The 15,520-nt window shown below is 42.3% G+C and overlaps 1 protein-coding gene across 1 annotated transcript; it reads left to right on the top strand.

Annotated features, from left to right (window-relative positions):
- Positions 1-251: 251 nt before the first annotated feature.
- On the top strand, positions 252-15,257 carry COX7A2L (cytochrome c oxidase subunit 7A2 like). The gene is made up of 3 exons (XM_004436716.3): positions 252-395; positions 12,998-13,129; positions 14,382-15,257. The coding sequence occupies exons 1-3, from the start codon at positions 324-326 to the stop codon at positions 14,520-14,522; spliced, it is 345 nt and encodes a 114-aa protein (XP_004436773.1). The 5' UTR covers positions 252-323; the 3' UTR covers positions 14,523-15,257.
- The last annotated feature ends 263 nt before the right edge of the window (positions 15,258-15,520 follow it).

A 15,520-nucleotide genomic window follows, 5' to 3' on the forward strand; every position in this document is an offset into this window, starting at 1 on the left:
CGCTTGCGCATTTCCTAAGGTGTCTTGGCACTGCCCGAATCTAGTTGTAGGGAAAGAGGGAACCTCGTATGTTCTACAGACCCAGATACAGCGGCTTTTCGCGCTCTCCTAGACTATTTTGGCCTTTCTTGGTCCTGAGAACCCGGCTTTTTGTTCTCTTATATGACTTAAGAGAGTATGTTTTAAGTTAGGCGCTCTCCGGGCAGCCCGTCTCCTGGCGCAGGGTCCTTGGACTGAGTCTTGGGGCGACAGCCGGGAAGGCAGGGTCCTTCTTTTGAGCGGTCGCGCAGGCAGCGGCTGCGGGAAGCCGGAGAGCGGGCAACATGTACTACAAGTTCAGTGGTTTCACGCAGAAGTTGGCGGGAGCGTGGGCTTCCGAGGCCTATAGCCCGCAGGTACGGGTAGCGCCGCGCCGGCTCGGACAGGGGAAGTGGTGGCCCGAGCCTCTGCGCCAGGCAGTCTCGGCGCCGGAGCCGGGCGAGGTTTTTCCCCGTGGTGCGGTTTAGTTCGCCCTGCACCTCCGGCGACTCTACGCACCCGCTTGCCGCGGCTGTGGAGGCTCTACATTCTGTAGCTGCTCCCCGGGTGGGGCTGGCCCGGTACGGAAGTTGGGCCTGACACTCAGCAGGGGTCAAGGTGACCTCCGGGGTCGTTGCTTGTGGGTCGTGGGGTGGCTCGTGCGGTCTGTGGGGCCCAGAATGTAACCCGGCGGAGACCGAATTTCGCCCCTGTCTTTTTTAAAGAATTCCGTTTTCGACCTGTTTAGTGTCCCATTGTCATCCCGCTGCCGCAGCCCAAAAGGCAGCTTCATCCAAGCACGAGATTGGAGAGCTGAGATGACGGCACCGAGGGAAAGCCATGGGGGCAGGAGGGGCTGTATGATCAGAATTAGGAAACTTAACGGGTTCTTTGAGATATCCAGATGAGACTGGGCACTTACATGTAACGAGCTTATGCCGTCCCAACTGTAAAATGGTTGACGGCTGCTCATTATTTGAGTGGTCTGAAAAGTATTCTGATTTAGTCTCTAGCTTGTGGTGTAGAGATTAGGTACTTTAGAGTCCCAGACTCTTAATTTGGGCTCAAGTCCTGGCCTTGCTGCTTTTGTTTTATGATCTTGAGCAAGTTAATTTATTGTGAGCTCAATTTCCTCCAGGGCAGTTTTAGTACAGATTAAATGAGGTGTGTGTCAGCTAACTACCAGTCTTCGGCAGGTGGTTGGTACTGGATAAGTGGTATCTGTTCTCCGGAAGATGAGTCTGAGATACAACTATATTCATTCTTTATCTTCATAGAATGGTGTGGGAAGGGTTGAAAGCAGTTGGAAAACTGGATTGGAATAGTAAGGGGCCCAGGTGGGGTGTAAAGAATGCTCCATTATTGTTACCTCCTCCTCTTTTCTGTGGGATGCTGCAACTTTCCCAAGGGGGAGGAGGTTTAAGAATGATTTCAGTATACGATTAGATGTGCTGTTAACTAGGATAGAGAGGGCAAGAAGAAGGGCAAGTTTTTGGGGGTTGTGGGGTTGGGGAGGAAGGGTCCAGGTTTATAAATGTTGAGTCTGAGATGATATGTCGTGTGTGTGGTAGCAGCTGGATTTGTGAATAAAGAGTTTAATAGATCTGGGTGGTTTCAGCCCATAGGTGGTGGTAGAATCTGTGGTGGGGAGGAGATCATCCAGGGAATATATAGGGAAGAAAGGTGGGAATATGATTAGACTCAGAAACACGAAGGCAGGGTAGAGGAGGAAAATTTATCAAAAGAACAATCCAGGATTAGAAGGGAAACCAGCGTGGTGTCACTGAACCAAATTGGTAACAAGGCGTAAAGAAGGAATTTCAACAGTGGTTTCTTTTACAGATTATAGGAAAATAGCCATTTCTATCATATCTGCTTCTACTGTAAAGAAAGTGTATTTTCAGTGCACAGATCTTGAATGTTACAGTTTGGTGAGTTTGACAAATGCGTGTACTCTGTAACCCACACCCCTATTAATATATGCAACATTACGTTACTCCTAAGAAGTTCCCTCTTACACTTGCCCTGTCAATCCCCGTCCACCTTGCTATTCTGACTTTCATCAATATAAGTAGGTAGTTTTGACTATTTTTGGATTTCATATAAATGGAACCACGCAGTGTTCTTTTGTGTAAGGCTTTTTTTCCTCAGTAATTTTTGGTTCATTCATGTTACATGTATTAGTAGTTCTTTTTATTGCTGTGTAGGATTTCATTGTATGAATACATCACAATTGATCTATTCTGTTGGTGGTTGTAGATGTTCTTTTAATAGAGTTTTCGCATAATCTAGGTTTTGTTACCCAGTAAGGAAAAAGGGAAGTTGCAGACTAAAACTAACACATGTTGAAATTAAATTGGCACTCAGAACAGAGATTACCCTGAGATGCCTTGGGTACAAATAGGGCCTTCAGATTTCTAGCACCTCTTGAATTGTGTTTCTCTTGAGAATTTGAACTTCTTAGTACTTAAGGATTTCTTTTTTTTTTTTTTTTTATAATTTTATTTATTTATGTTTCCCCCAAAGCCCCAGTAGATAGTTGTATGTCATAGTTGCACATCCTTCTAGTTGCTGTATGTGGGACGCGGCCTCAGCATGGCCGGAGAAGCGGTGCGTCAGTGCGCGCCCGGGATCCGAACCCGGGCCGCCAGCAGCGGAGCGCGCACACTTAACCGCTAAGCCACGGGGCCGGCCCAAGGATTTCTTAAGTTATGTTGAAAGAGGTGATATTGTGTAGGCTTTATATGAATTGTAGATTTCAGAGTGATTGTGACAGGCATCTACCAAACCAGGTGTTCTGACTTTGGTAATAAGGAGTACTTCAATTTTTTCTTTCTTGGAAACATTAGCACACTGTAAAACGTAGGTGTTTGTAACTTTCCGTATTATGTACAGTGAATAACCTAAGGTGCGTTGAATAACCTGATATGGAAAAGCTCGTTCTTTAATGATAGTACAGGTAGAGGTTTATAAATCAACTTGATGGCAAGTAATTGTGGGGAGAGCATTTTCCTTACCTTTCTGTGTCAAAAATAAATTGAGGCCAGTAAGCACATGTGTATTGTGTGGTTTTTGGATGGAATGTTCTGTTTATATCTACTAAGTCCATCTGGTCTCATGTGTCATTTAAGACCAATGTTTCCTTATTGATCTTTTGCTTGGATGATCTATCCATTGGTGCAAGTGGAGGGTTAAAGTCCTCTATTGTTAATGTGTTACTATTTCTCCTTTTATGTCTGTTAATTGCTTTATATTTTTAGGTGCTCCTATGTTGGGTGCATAGATATTTACAAGTGTTATGTCCTCTTGTTGGATTGTTCCCTTTATCGTTATGTAGTGCCCTTCTTTGTCTCTTGTTACAGTTTTTGTTTTAAAGTCTATTTTTTCTGATGTAAGTATTGCTACCCCAGCTTTCTTTTCATTGCTATTTACATGGAATATCTTTTTCTATCCCTTCACTTTCAGTTTGTGAGTTTCTTTGGGTCTGAAATGTGTCTCTTCTGTACAGCATATATATGGGTCTTGTTTTTGTTGTTGTTGTTGTTGTTGTTGAGGAAGATGAGCCCTGAACTAACATCTGTTGCCAGTCTTCCTCTTTTTGCTGAGGAAGATTGGCCCTGAGCTAAGATCTGTGCCCATCTTCCTCCATTTTGTATAAGGGACACTGCCACAGCATGGCTTGATGAGCGGTGCGTAGGTCTGTGCCCAGGATCTGAACCTGCAAACCCCGGGCCGCTCAAGTGGAGCATGCAAACTTAACCACTATGCCACCTGGCCAGCCCTGGGTCTTGTTTTTTTATCCAATTAGCCACCCTTTGTCTTTTGTTTGGGGCATTTAGTCTGTTGACATTTAAAGTAGCTATTGATAAGTGTGTACTTATTGCCATTTTGTTACTTTTATTCTGGGTGTGTTAGTAGTTCTTTGTTCCTTTCTTTTTTTGCTCTCTTCCCTTGTGGTTTGATGGCTTTCTTTAGTGTTATGTTTGGGTTCCTTTCTCTTAATTTTTTGTGTATTTATTATAGGTTTCTGGTTTGTGATTACCATGAGGTTCGTATATAATAATCTATGTAAATTGCAATGTATATTAAGTTGATGGTCTCGTTAAGCCTGACCTCTTGCTCTACTCTTTTACTCCCCTTCTCTCACATTTTATGTTTTCGGTATCATATTTAACCTCTTTTTTTGTACATGTGTATCCATTACCCTTTTATCATGGAAATAGATAATTTTAGTACTTTTGTTCTTTTGGCCTTCATATTAGCTTCATAGGTGGTTGATCTGCTACCTTTACTGTATATTTGCCTTTACCAGTGATTTTATTGTTTTTTTGTTTTTTTTGTTTTGATAATTTTCTTATTCCTACTTGTGGTCTTTTCTTTTCCACTTAAATAAGTCCCTTTAGCATTTCTTGTAAGGCTGGTTTCTTGGTGAGAAACTCCTTTAGTTTTTGCTTGTGTGGAAAACTCTTTGTCGCTCCTTCCCTTCTGAATGATAACCTTGCCAGGTAGAGTATTCTTGGCTGTAGGTTTTTTTCTTTCAGCACTTTAAAAATATTGTGCCACTCCCTTCTAGCCAGTAAGGTATCTGCTGAGAAGTCAGCTGATAGCCTTATGGGGTTTCCTTTGTATATTATTTGTTGCCTTTCTCTTGCAGCTTTTAGGATTCTTTTTTTTTTTTTTTTTTAAGATTTTATTTATTTTATTTTTTGCCCCCAAAGTCCCAGTATAGTTGTATGTCACAGCTGCACACCCTTCCAGTTGCTGCATGTGGGACTCGGCCTCAGGATGGACAGAGAAGTGGTGCCTCGATGTGCACCCGGGATCCGAACGCGGGCCGCCAGCATCGCAGCGCGCGCACTCAACCACCAAGCCACAGGGCCGGCCCAGGATTCTCTCTTTAATTCTTGACATTTTAATTATAACGTGCCTTTGGCTTTATCTTGTTTGGTGCTCTCTGTGCTTCCTGTACCTGGATGTCTGTTTCCTTCCTTGGGTTAGGAAAGTTTTCAGCTATTATTTCTTCAAATAGGTTCTTTGCCCCTTTGTCTCTCTCTTCTCCTTCTGGGACATCTATAATACGGATGTTGGTGTACTCGATGTTGTCCCAGAGGTCTCTTATACTGTCCTCATTCTTTTAAATTCTTTTTCTTTTATCTGTTCTACTTGGGTGATTTCCTCTAGTCTTTCATCCAGCTCACTCATCCATTCTTCAGTATCATCTAATCTGCTACTGAGTCCCTCTTGAATTTTTCATTTCCATTATTGTAGTCTTCATTTCTGATTGTTTTTTTTTTATATTTTCCAATTCTTTGTTGAAGTTCTCACTGAATTCATCCATTCTTCTCCCAAGATCAGTGAGCATCCTTATGACTATTTGTACTCTTTATCAGGTTGATTGTTTATCTCTGTTTCATTTAGTTCTTTTTCTGAGGATTTGTCCTATTCCCTTGTTTGGAACATATTCCTTTGTCTCCTCATTTTGCCTCTTTCTCTGTGCTTATATTTATGTATTAGGTAGATCAGCTACATCTGATCTTGGAGAGGTGGACTTATGTAAGAGATGCCTTATGAGGCCCAGCAGTGTGTTTCCCTCTCATCACCAGTTCCAAATGTTCCAAGAGTGTCCCTTGTATGGGCTACATGTGTCCTTCTGTTGTGGCAAGGTTGCTTTTGTTGCAGGTACATGGGGAGGCTAGGCTGTCCCCCTGGCCGGCTGGTTGTAGTGCTCAGCTGTGTGTGGCTGCTATTGTTACTGAACCAGGTTCATTTTTGCCTTCTGCCCAGAAAGCCAGACACCAAGATGATGAGATTGCAGCAGAGAGAGGGTTTAAGCACAAGGCAGCCAAGTAAGGAAAACAGGAGAACAAGTCTCAAATCCGCCTCCCTGAAAATAGGGGCTTGGATATTTATGGGGTAGAGGGTGAGGTTGTCTGAAATGTGGAGATAGATGATTGGAGGTGAGGAGAGATGAGATAATTGATGATCTGCGCAAGTGTAGTCAGACTTCATGCCTCTTCATAGGACACATGTTCACAAAAGGGCAGCATTGGCATGACCTAAGGGTGGAGTTTTTCGCCTCTTGACCTCAAAAGGTCGCTTGTTGGACATCTGCACGGGCCCAGTTGATAGGTTGGTGGTCTTAACCGCCTGAAGTGGACAAGGGTCTCTAATTCCTGCAAAACAGCTCCAACATCCATTACCATGGTGACCCAGGCTTCAAGGAGATGTTATCTAGTGGGAGTCAGACAGTTAACAATGGGCGGGGGAACAACTAAAAGCCACAGTCAGTAATTGCAAGAAGGAAAAAAAACCTTTAGTTCCTAGCTACTTAATGAACAGTGGCTAACTGCCCATTTCACTATGGTCCCTTCAGTCACTTTATAGGGTGTAGGGAGCCCCAGCACAGTTGGCTGCGAGGTCTAATAGCACATTCCTGCTGCAGTTTTTCTGTTAAGTGAGTAGGCCCCCAGTGTGGCTGGTTGCTAGGCTCAGGGGCTTACAATTGCTGTAGGCCTTCTGCCTGCAGGGCTGTTGTCAGCTCTCACAGGAGTACAGGTTGGGGTGGGGCTGGCGCCAGGAGTGGCAGCACACAATTGTTTCGGGGTTTGGAAGGTGGGGCCGATCCCCTATGTGGCTGTTTGAGAAGCACAAGTCTGCTGCAGCTGACAAGCCCCCCTGCCTGCAGGTCCACACACCCCGTCAACACAGTCCTGCCCCGACCCACAGAAGCGGACCCACTAGGCCCACTGCAGAGTGGTCCCACACACTCCACCACCACAGGCCTGCCCCTCACGCATGCCCTGCCCTGCAGAAGTGGCCCCAGGACCCACTTGCTTCGCTGCAGAGGTCCCAAACACCTTGCCTCTGCAGGCCCACAAGTTGCCTAAGGGCTTGCTGTTGGCTGGGGCCAGTCCCTAGGGCAGGCTGCCTGCCTTGGCTGAGCTGGATTAAATTGGTGCTCTAGTGCGTGGGGCTAACAGGCCAGGGAAGAATTCCAAAGGCGTCTGCCAGTGTTGGTGTCAGCACGCCTGTACTAGGTCACAAAAATAGCTGCCACCTGGGGAGGTGGTCCCAGCCTGGGCAGGTCTCACCTCTTGCCGAGATGCACCCAGAGCCTGTCAAGTGAGTCTTTTTTCACCAAAGGACTGTGCACCTTTCTTGTGATTTTTAGGTTGCTTTCTGAAATGGGTGAATTTGTGAGTGGGCCCTTTAAGAGCAGGCTTTTCTTTCCCTTATGTCCAATGGCTTTTCTGGGGGTATTCCTCGTTGTTAATAGCCAGAAAAGCCAGATATTATGACACTTGTCTAGGTTGTGCTGAGTCCAAAAGCTGCTTATTGTGGCAAAGCTCTCCTGCTTAGATCCCTCATTCCTCTAGGGAATTCTTACCTTAAGATTGCTCCAGGCCGTGAAGCGCTGCCGCTAGAATGTGGCTTTTTCCTCTCCAGAAAGGAATTTCTGCCTCTTCCACCCCAGTCAGCACTATCCCTTGTTTTGAGGGTTCTTTTTATCCAGTTTTCGGTTCTCTCAGGAGTAATTGTTCCAAGAGTAGTTGTAAATTTGTTGTGTCTGTGGGAGGAGGTGAGTTCAGAGTCCTCCTCCACAGCCATCTTCCCAGCCTCAGATTGTCCAATAAGCACATGAAAAGATTGCTTAACAGCATTAGGTATCAGGGAAATGCAAATCAAAACCACAATGAGATACCACTTCACACCTGCTAAAATCAAAAAGACTACAGGATGTTGGTGAGAATGTGGAGAAATTGGAACCCTACTACATTGCTGGTGGGAATGTAAAATGGTGCAGCCACTTTGGAAGCAGTTTTGCAGTTTTTTAAAAAGTGAAACATTTTTACCATATGACACAGCAATTCCTCTCTTACTTAAGATGGCAGAGTGGTAGTCTAGCTAGGTAAGGGGAAGTATGAGAGTGAAGGAGGGGAGGGGGGCTGCCAGGGAATTGTTGTGTAGGTAGGTTTGGCTGTGGTAGATGGAGGTAGATCTTGAAGGGCTTAGGATGGTAGGACTTAATTTTGTGAGAAAAGAGTAGGAATTTACAAAGCAACTTGATGCACAAAGTTATGGTAGAGTCTAGTCCAGAGGTTAAAACAAGGGCATGCTTCTTACCTTTAGTTTCCTGGAAGGTTTATGATGGAGGAGCAAGTATCGGGACCAGAGCTATGCTTTGAAAACCAAATCTGACTGGGAGAGACCAGTGCCAGGGATGCCTGTTATACCCATAAAGTAGTTCAGGGTCCTCTGAGTAGGAATGGAGAAAGTGTCAGAGGTCTGAGAGATAAGGACTTGACAACTGATGAGGGAGATATTGAGGATGAGGAAGGGCGACTCCAAGATGACTGGGTAATGGGAGGATGGTGGTGCTTTCCACAGAAACAGAGCTCCTGAGTAGGCTTATGAGAGACAGGGTGAATGTTGGACATGCAGAGTGTGAGGTAGCTGGCAGTTAGAAATGAAGAACTTGAGTCACTGTGGATTGAAACTTGTTTCTAGTCCTAAATCAGAGTGAAAGAGTTCATAGGATTCTATGATTTAAAGATTAAAATTTTTTTGTATAATTCTCTTATTTCTCCATCCTCCTTCCTCCTCCCCAAACCTAAAAGATAGAAGAAAAGGAAAATTTTGGGCCAGTCAACTTTGAGGGGGAAAAAGCCTTGTTTACTTTTCTCTTTAAAAATTTGGAGCAATTATAATAGACTAAGAAGAACTCAACTACTAAACGTGGTTATGGTTGAATGGCTCTTAAGCAATTGTAGAGGTAGTGATTGTGTAAACAGCTAAGAGATTCAGTATTAAAAAGCAAAAACCTGTGATTTCTACTTGGTCTACAGTCCACTTAAGAACACTTTTCACTTCTTGTTGCTCTGGGAAATGTGGGAGGCTCTGCCGTCAAGTCCTGATTTACATGAATTTGGTTCTGAAATATTCAAGTCTGTATTTGTGGTGAAGCTATAGATTTCCTTAGCTTATTTATACATTCTGCAAATATTTCCTGAATATGCTCTCTATTCCAGTGGTTTTTCTAAGTCTTGGGAAAGAAGAACAGTGAACAAAACGTGCCAATAATCCTGCCCTCATGGGGCTTCCGTTGCAGTAGGGAGAGACGCAGAAAAAGGAGCAGATGATAGTCTGTTAGATGGTGGTAAGTGCTGTGGAGAAAAATAAAGCACGAAAGGGGGATAGGTTGTTAGTGTAAGGGAGAAGACATGCAGTTTTAAAAAGAGTAGTAAGGGCGGGTCTCACTGAGAAGGTGACATATGGGCAAAGACCTGAAGGAGGTGAGGGTGCCTGCCAGTCATGTGGATACCTGGAGAAGAGCATTGGAGGCAGAGGGAACATGCCTGGTGTCTGGGAGGTTTAAGGGGCTAGTCCAGTGGGCTGGGGTAGAGAAAGGGGATGATGTAAGTGGGGGTTGAGGGGTGCATCTCATAGGGCCCTGGAAGCCATTATAAGAATTTTAGGTTTTGCTCAGTGAGATAGGAGGCGTTTGGGAGGGATTGAGCTGAGTAGTGACATCCTCTGTTTTAACACAGTCACTGGTAGCTGCATTAAGAGTAGACTGCAGGGCAGCAAGGGTGGAAGCAGGATGACCAGTTAGGAGGCTGTTGTAAAAATCCAGGGGTCTAGACCAGAGTGTGGATTGGTGAAGATGGGTGAGAAGTATTCAGATTCTGAATATATTTTGAAGGTAGAGCCAAAAGGGTTTACAAATGCGTGAGCGAGAGGTATTAAGTATAATTCCAAGGTTTTTGGTCTGAGTACCTGGAAGGAAGGTGTTGTCATTTATTGAGATGGGGAGAAACACATTTGAGGCTCATAATTCTTTTAGGTTGGGGCAACCGCAGCCCTGGAAGAGGCATAGGTGAAGGGATTTGCTCTAGATCCTTTCCGGTAAATACAGCTTCCTGATCAAGTCCACTCTTGAGAACCCTAGTGCTAGTGCTGTCTAGCTACCGTGAAACATTGGAAACATTGACTACTCCTAAATTGTTAGGAGATTAAATGATGGGTAGGTGAAGTACCTTACCACCGTATCCATATCTTTTACCTGTGGGGCCAAGACAGCTGAGTTATTGATAGTGTGGTGTAATAAAAATGTGTGGGTTTGAATCTCATCTTCCTCATGGAATTTCTAAGTTTGTTTTAATCATCTGTAAGATGGGCTCATATCTCATTTACAGGGTTGATGTGAAGACTAAATTTAGTTATGAGGATTGTGTAGGAACCTAAAAAAAATGCTTATAAATGAAAAAAGCGGAGTGTAGGATTTTACACCATGACCATAAAGATTAAAATATGCCTATGAAAAAAGATTGGAGGAGAATATACAATTATAACAATCAATGGGATAAAGTAATGGGATTATAGGTAACTTGAAAATCCTGTATTCTAAACTTGTACAATATTATAATGGAAATATGGAATTATTTTAAACTGTTAAGATGGTTGATACTCCTGTTTTCGGATGATATTGTTCAAAAACTTTGCTGTTGTTTTGAATCACTTGATGGGTGAACAAACACAAAGCAATTAGGTGTAATCCTGTCTAAAAATGCTCTCACGTTAGTCCTGTCAAAACATGAATTTAATTTCAAACCATTTTTGGAGATGCTTGGTAGGAAGGGTTTTTAAATTTTTGCATTCAAGGTGAAATGATCATTAAGGGGAAATACAAAGAGCTCACAGAATGATAAGGGAGTGTCTAAAATTTTCCAATTCAGAGAGAGATGCTTTTTAGCATTATCTCAGTGGTTAAGGCCCCTCTTCCCTTTTCTGACTCCTTCTGAATTTCTGAGTGTGTTATATACCAAATGTAGGCTAACAGCTTACTGACCAAACTTTTTCTTTAAATGGATTGTTGTTTTTAAGCAATAGTTGAGGGGCAGTGGGGGGTGGAGCGGGGTGGGCAGGTAGTGGAATACTTAAAAGCCAGGGCTCTGCACTTTAGAGAGGCTAGTTTTGACACGTCGCTCTTTTTGCTGTGTGATCTCAGGGAAGTTACCCTCTCTGATCCAATTTTTCTCCTCTTTACTGTAAAAAGGGAATGGTAACTTCTCCCTAGGGTTGCTGTTAGGATTAAGTGTGATGATGTGTATGAAATGCTTAACATGATGCTGGGCACACTTCATAAAGGCTCAGTAGATATTAGCCTGCTGTTATTCCGTTAACATTAACATCCGTAATGGCAGAGATTGTATCTGTCTTATTCATTATGTATTTTCAGTACAGAGTAAGTGCTCAATAAAATATGTTGACTGAGTGAATGCAGTACAGAAAAAAGGCCATAATTCACTCCCGTTTACGGGACTGCATCAGAAGAAAGGGAAGCCAAGTTTACTTTAATACCTTTTTGTTGCCCTCTTGATCCTAATACCTGCCTAATGGGAGTAACGTTGAGGTTTTCAATATGTGATCTTTAGAATAGTTCTTGTCAATTATAAGTAAATATAGGAACCAGGAGTCTGATGACTGTATTAATTTGGGCAAAGGATTTCTGTTTTCATCTGTAAAATGGAAGAGGCTGGGCTTGAACTCTGCATTATAACTTTAAAATTTTATTCTTCCTAGTTAGAATTTGAGATAAAAGGATATGATTTTATTGTGTAAAATAGGTAATTCTAAGCTCCTTATTTTAATCTGTAGGTTATTTTGGAGAACCATCTATATATCTGCCACTGTAGGTTTACTCCTTCAGATAGAAAACCAGAGTTCCCTTAGGTTCCTTTTTTTTTTAACAGCATTATTGAGATATAATTCACAAACCATACATTCACTCGTTTAAAGTGTTCAATTCAGTGGTTTTTAGTGTATTCACAGATAATGTACAACCATTACCATGTTAATTTGAGCATTTTCATCACCTCAGAAAGAGATCTATACCTTATAGCTGTCACCCCCTGTTCCCCACCCTTCAGCCCTAAGCAACCACTAATCGACTTTCCGTCTCTGTAGATTTCCCTATTCTGGACTTGCATATGAATGGGATCGTATAATGCGTCGTCTTTTGTGACTAGCTTGTTCTCCTCACTGTTAACGTTTTCAAGGTTCATCCATGTTGTGTCATGTATCAGTGCTTCCTTTTTCTCCCCTCTTAGGTTCTTTTTAAGCCTGTGTGTTTGTCCTTCTTTATCCACGTGGCTGAGGGAGCTGCAAGTAGTAAACCTGTGATAACCCCCACATCTCCTTCAGTTTCTATTTATTGAGTACCTGCTGTCTGCCAGACACTGCTTTAGGCGCATATTTATTATTTCATGCAGTCCTTTCAGCGGTAGATATTTTGTGTATGTGGTACATGTGTACTCGCATACACGTGTCACAGATGAGAACGCTGAGGTTTCCTTTTTATTTTTACTGTATATGTTTTTTAATTTATGGGCTTATTAATGCTGGAAAGTTCCGTTACTCTACTATTATTTTTTTGTTTTCTGGTCCTGAAAGACAAGTCTTACCATTTCAGGCTCTTCAGATTGAAATACTTCTTTACTTTGTATCTGGAAAGTTTCTGAAGTTCACTCTTGGGTTAGAGATTCCGTGTTAGGACTTCATCTCACCCAGAAGAGAAAATGGACAACCAGGTCTCTCTTGAAATCTAACCAAAAGTTTGTACAGATTATAGATCTTTTACTGGTTTGATAAGAAGATAGACACAATAGGTATTTCTGGAAGCTCAGATTGGGCCTTTGTTGTTATTTCCTCCTTTCACCCCCTCCCCCCTCCGCCATTGTAATGGCAGGGAGGTCTTGACAGGATTTGCTCTGGGAAAGTGGACTAGGGTGTTTTGTTGAAAGTTTAAGGACTTGAAAACTTAAAATTAAAGGCCTTGTGATACAGAGTTGGAGAGACTTTCCTTCCCTCTTGTGTGGTTGAATGACTGCCTCCACTATTCCAGACAGCCTGCTCCTTGAAAGGTTTGTTCAGATGCCCAGACATACTTTCAACTTGACATTTTCCTTTTTTCCTACAGGGATTAAAGCCTGTAGTTTCCACAGAAGCACCGCCTATCATATTTGCCACACCAACTAAACTGACTTCTGATTCTGCTCCATATGATTATGCTGGGAGAAACAAAGTTCCAGAGCTGCAGAGGCTGTTCCAGGTGAGAGAAGACAGTCTAGAACTGAGAAGCCCGTAAAATAAATAGGCTTTAAAAAACCTTATGAAACTGAGTCTTAGTCTAGTTTACTGCTCACTTTCCCTCTTTTTCCTTGGATAGAATTCTCTTGATTTTAGTTTGAGCCATAAACTAGTAGAAATTTATGTAGGTAGAAAATGATAAAAGGGGGGAGTGATTAATTTCCTCATCCGCATTTAAGGGTATGCAGGTTTTCAAATTGCATGTATAGTTACCTGATCATCCATTGGATGGAGGAAGTAATAGCATGTATAATGAATAATAACACTGTGAATAATCCGGTATATGTTTGGCTTTGTAACACATGTAGTGACTTTTGGCCATGAGTTTTCTTCTAGTTTTTTTTGCTTGCTTGATATTAAAATTCACTGAGCTGCTGCTAGAAGTGGAGGAAGCTCTCTTGGGTTTGCTGATCAACAGAGAGAAGCCAGAACAGGATTTTAAAATAGTATTAACGTTAATCTGCATACAGATAATTGAAAGGTCAGTGACCCGACTACGTACATCTCAGGCGCCGTGGAAGTTGGCAGTGCCTGTTCAACTGCTTTTGCTGGAAGGTAGCTTCCCCCTCCTCAAAAATATGTCCAGAATCAGGCCCAGCTTGGGCACTTTTGATCAGTTTAATCCCTTTTTATCTGATAAGAAAGGCTTGAGCAGGCATTTGGGGTCTTGAGTTGCAGTAGGGAGGGATTTTGGAGACTGTGCAAAATAAAGGAGTCTCATCATTAAACTGGGGTTTAACAGCTTAGTGGAAAGAAGGCAGTTGAATACAAAATGGACTTGAACCTGTTAATTGACCTACTATGCTCAGACTTTTTCCACTAATGATCAGAAGTCAAACTAAATGTAGAACTAAATGTGGAGCATTTCTTCTGCCTATAGTTCTTTGTTTAGCTGCTGATTACCTTTGCCTTGTAAAAAAATTCACCAGTGCTCCTTTCCTAGTTAAGCAATATATGATAAATTCCTTAGAAATTTGGAATTTGTTGCGTGCATGTTCCTGAGGCTGCATTTTGGATGACTTCGGACTTACAAGCTTTAGCGACATTTGTAAGAAAATATACTGGTATTTCAGTTAGCATTCTAATGGATTAGGGCTTTTCCCACTGCAGTGTGTTGATGGATTAGTTATCAAGTAGAGATGTTTGTTCTTGATTAGCCTAAATTGTGAAATCTTTTTCATATCAACCATTCCTTGTTAATTCTTGCTTTCAAGAAATCCGATGGTGTACCCATACACCTGAAACGGGGCCTGCCTGACCAAATGCTGTACCGGACCACCATGGCGCTGACAGTGGGAGGGACCATCTACTGCCTGATCGCGCTCTACATGGCATCACAGCCCAGAAACAAATGAGTTAGGCTGCAGAGGACTGGTTTGCTTTTTGGCATAAACCCTTGGAATTTTCATTTTTCATTGTAAAGTTTTCCTTTTTTACTTGAATGGTCTACTTAACATTTTGCAAGAAAAATAGGAAGATATTAAGACAGTATTTTGGTTTGTTTATGAAATGCACATGGCCTGTCAGAGCTCATTCGACAGTTAAAACTGTTTAAAGAAATGCTTCTGCTCTCTGAGCTTGGCTCCTGATTTCCCTGGAGGTTCTGGACGAAGGTTGCACACAGGCTCATTAAGAGCAGTCTGTGCTTAGGTCCTTGGGGACTTATGGTGGTGTTTTTGAGCAGGGGTGCTGAAGCCTTTCTGGATTTGGATGTGACTGAGGAAGGAAGACCAAAGCCAAGGCCAGGCACATGAAATGAGGGGTTTGAGTTAGTAGTCACCTTGGGGATTTTTCCATCTTGCAGTAAAATGTTAATAGAAATTATCTGCAGCCTGCCTGTATTCATTGGGTAGTTTGTTTCAAAGGGTTATTTGCCTCATCTCAGATCTTTAATGAAATTTTGTCTGTAATTGTTATGTATTTATTCCACCATGGGAACAGAGAACACCTGTTTAGTGTTGCACTTTAGACCAGTATCTGTTTTATTAATGCAGCTGTGACACAAATTCTCCTTTACCTTTTAAAAATGTTATGGCTTTAAATTATGATTTATTTTGATTATGGAATAAATACATGGATAAAAAACTCAAGTTTGAAGTCTTTTTAAATGACCTTTCAGAATAATTTCAGAACACCAGTGGCATCTTAAACCTGAGTTTAATTTCTTTTTTTTTTAATTAGACACCAGATAATCTTTACAAGACATTTCCTCAAAATCAAGTAATAGGAGGCTAATGGCATATTGATGATTACCATATGGTTTCTTATAAGAAACCTGCTTGTTCCTTAGTGAAATGTGCCTGTAACACACAGTTCATTTAGACATAATTTCCTGTGCTGTCACAATTGGTGG

This window comes from Ceratotherium simum, chromosome 11 (assembly GCF_057802395.1).
Source record: "Ceratotherium simum simum isolate JZ-2026a chromosome 11, ASM5780239v1, whole genome shotgun sequence".
Classification (NCBI taxonomy): Eukaryota; Metazoa; Chordata; class Mammalia; order Perissodactyla; family Rhinocerotidae; genus Ceratotherium; species Ceratotherium simum.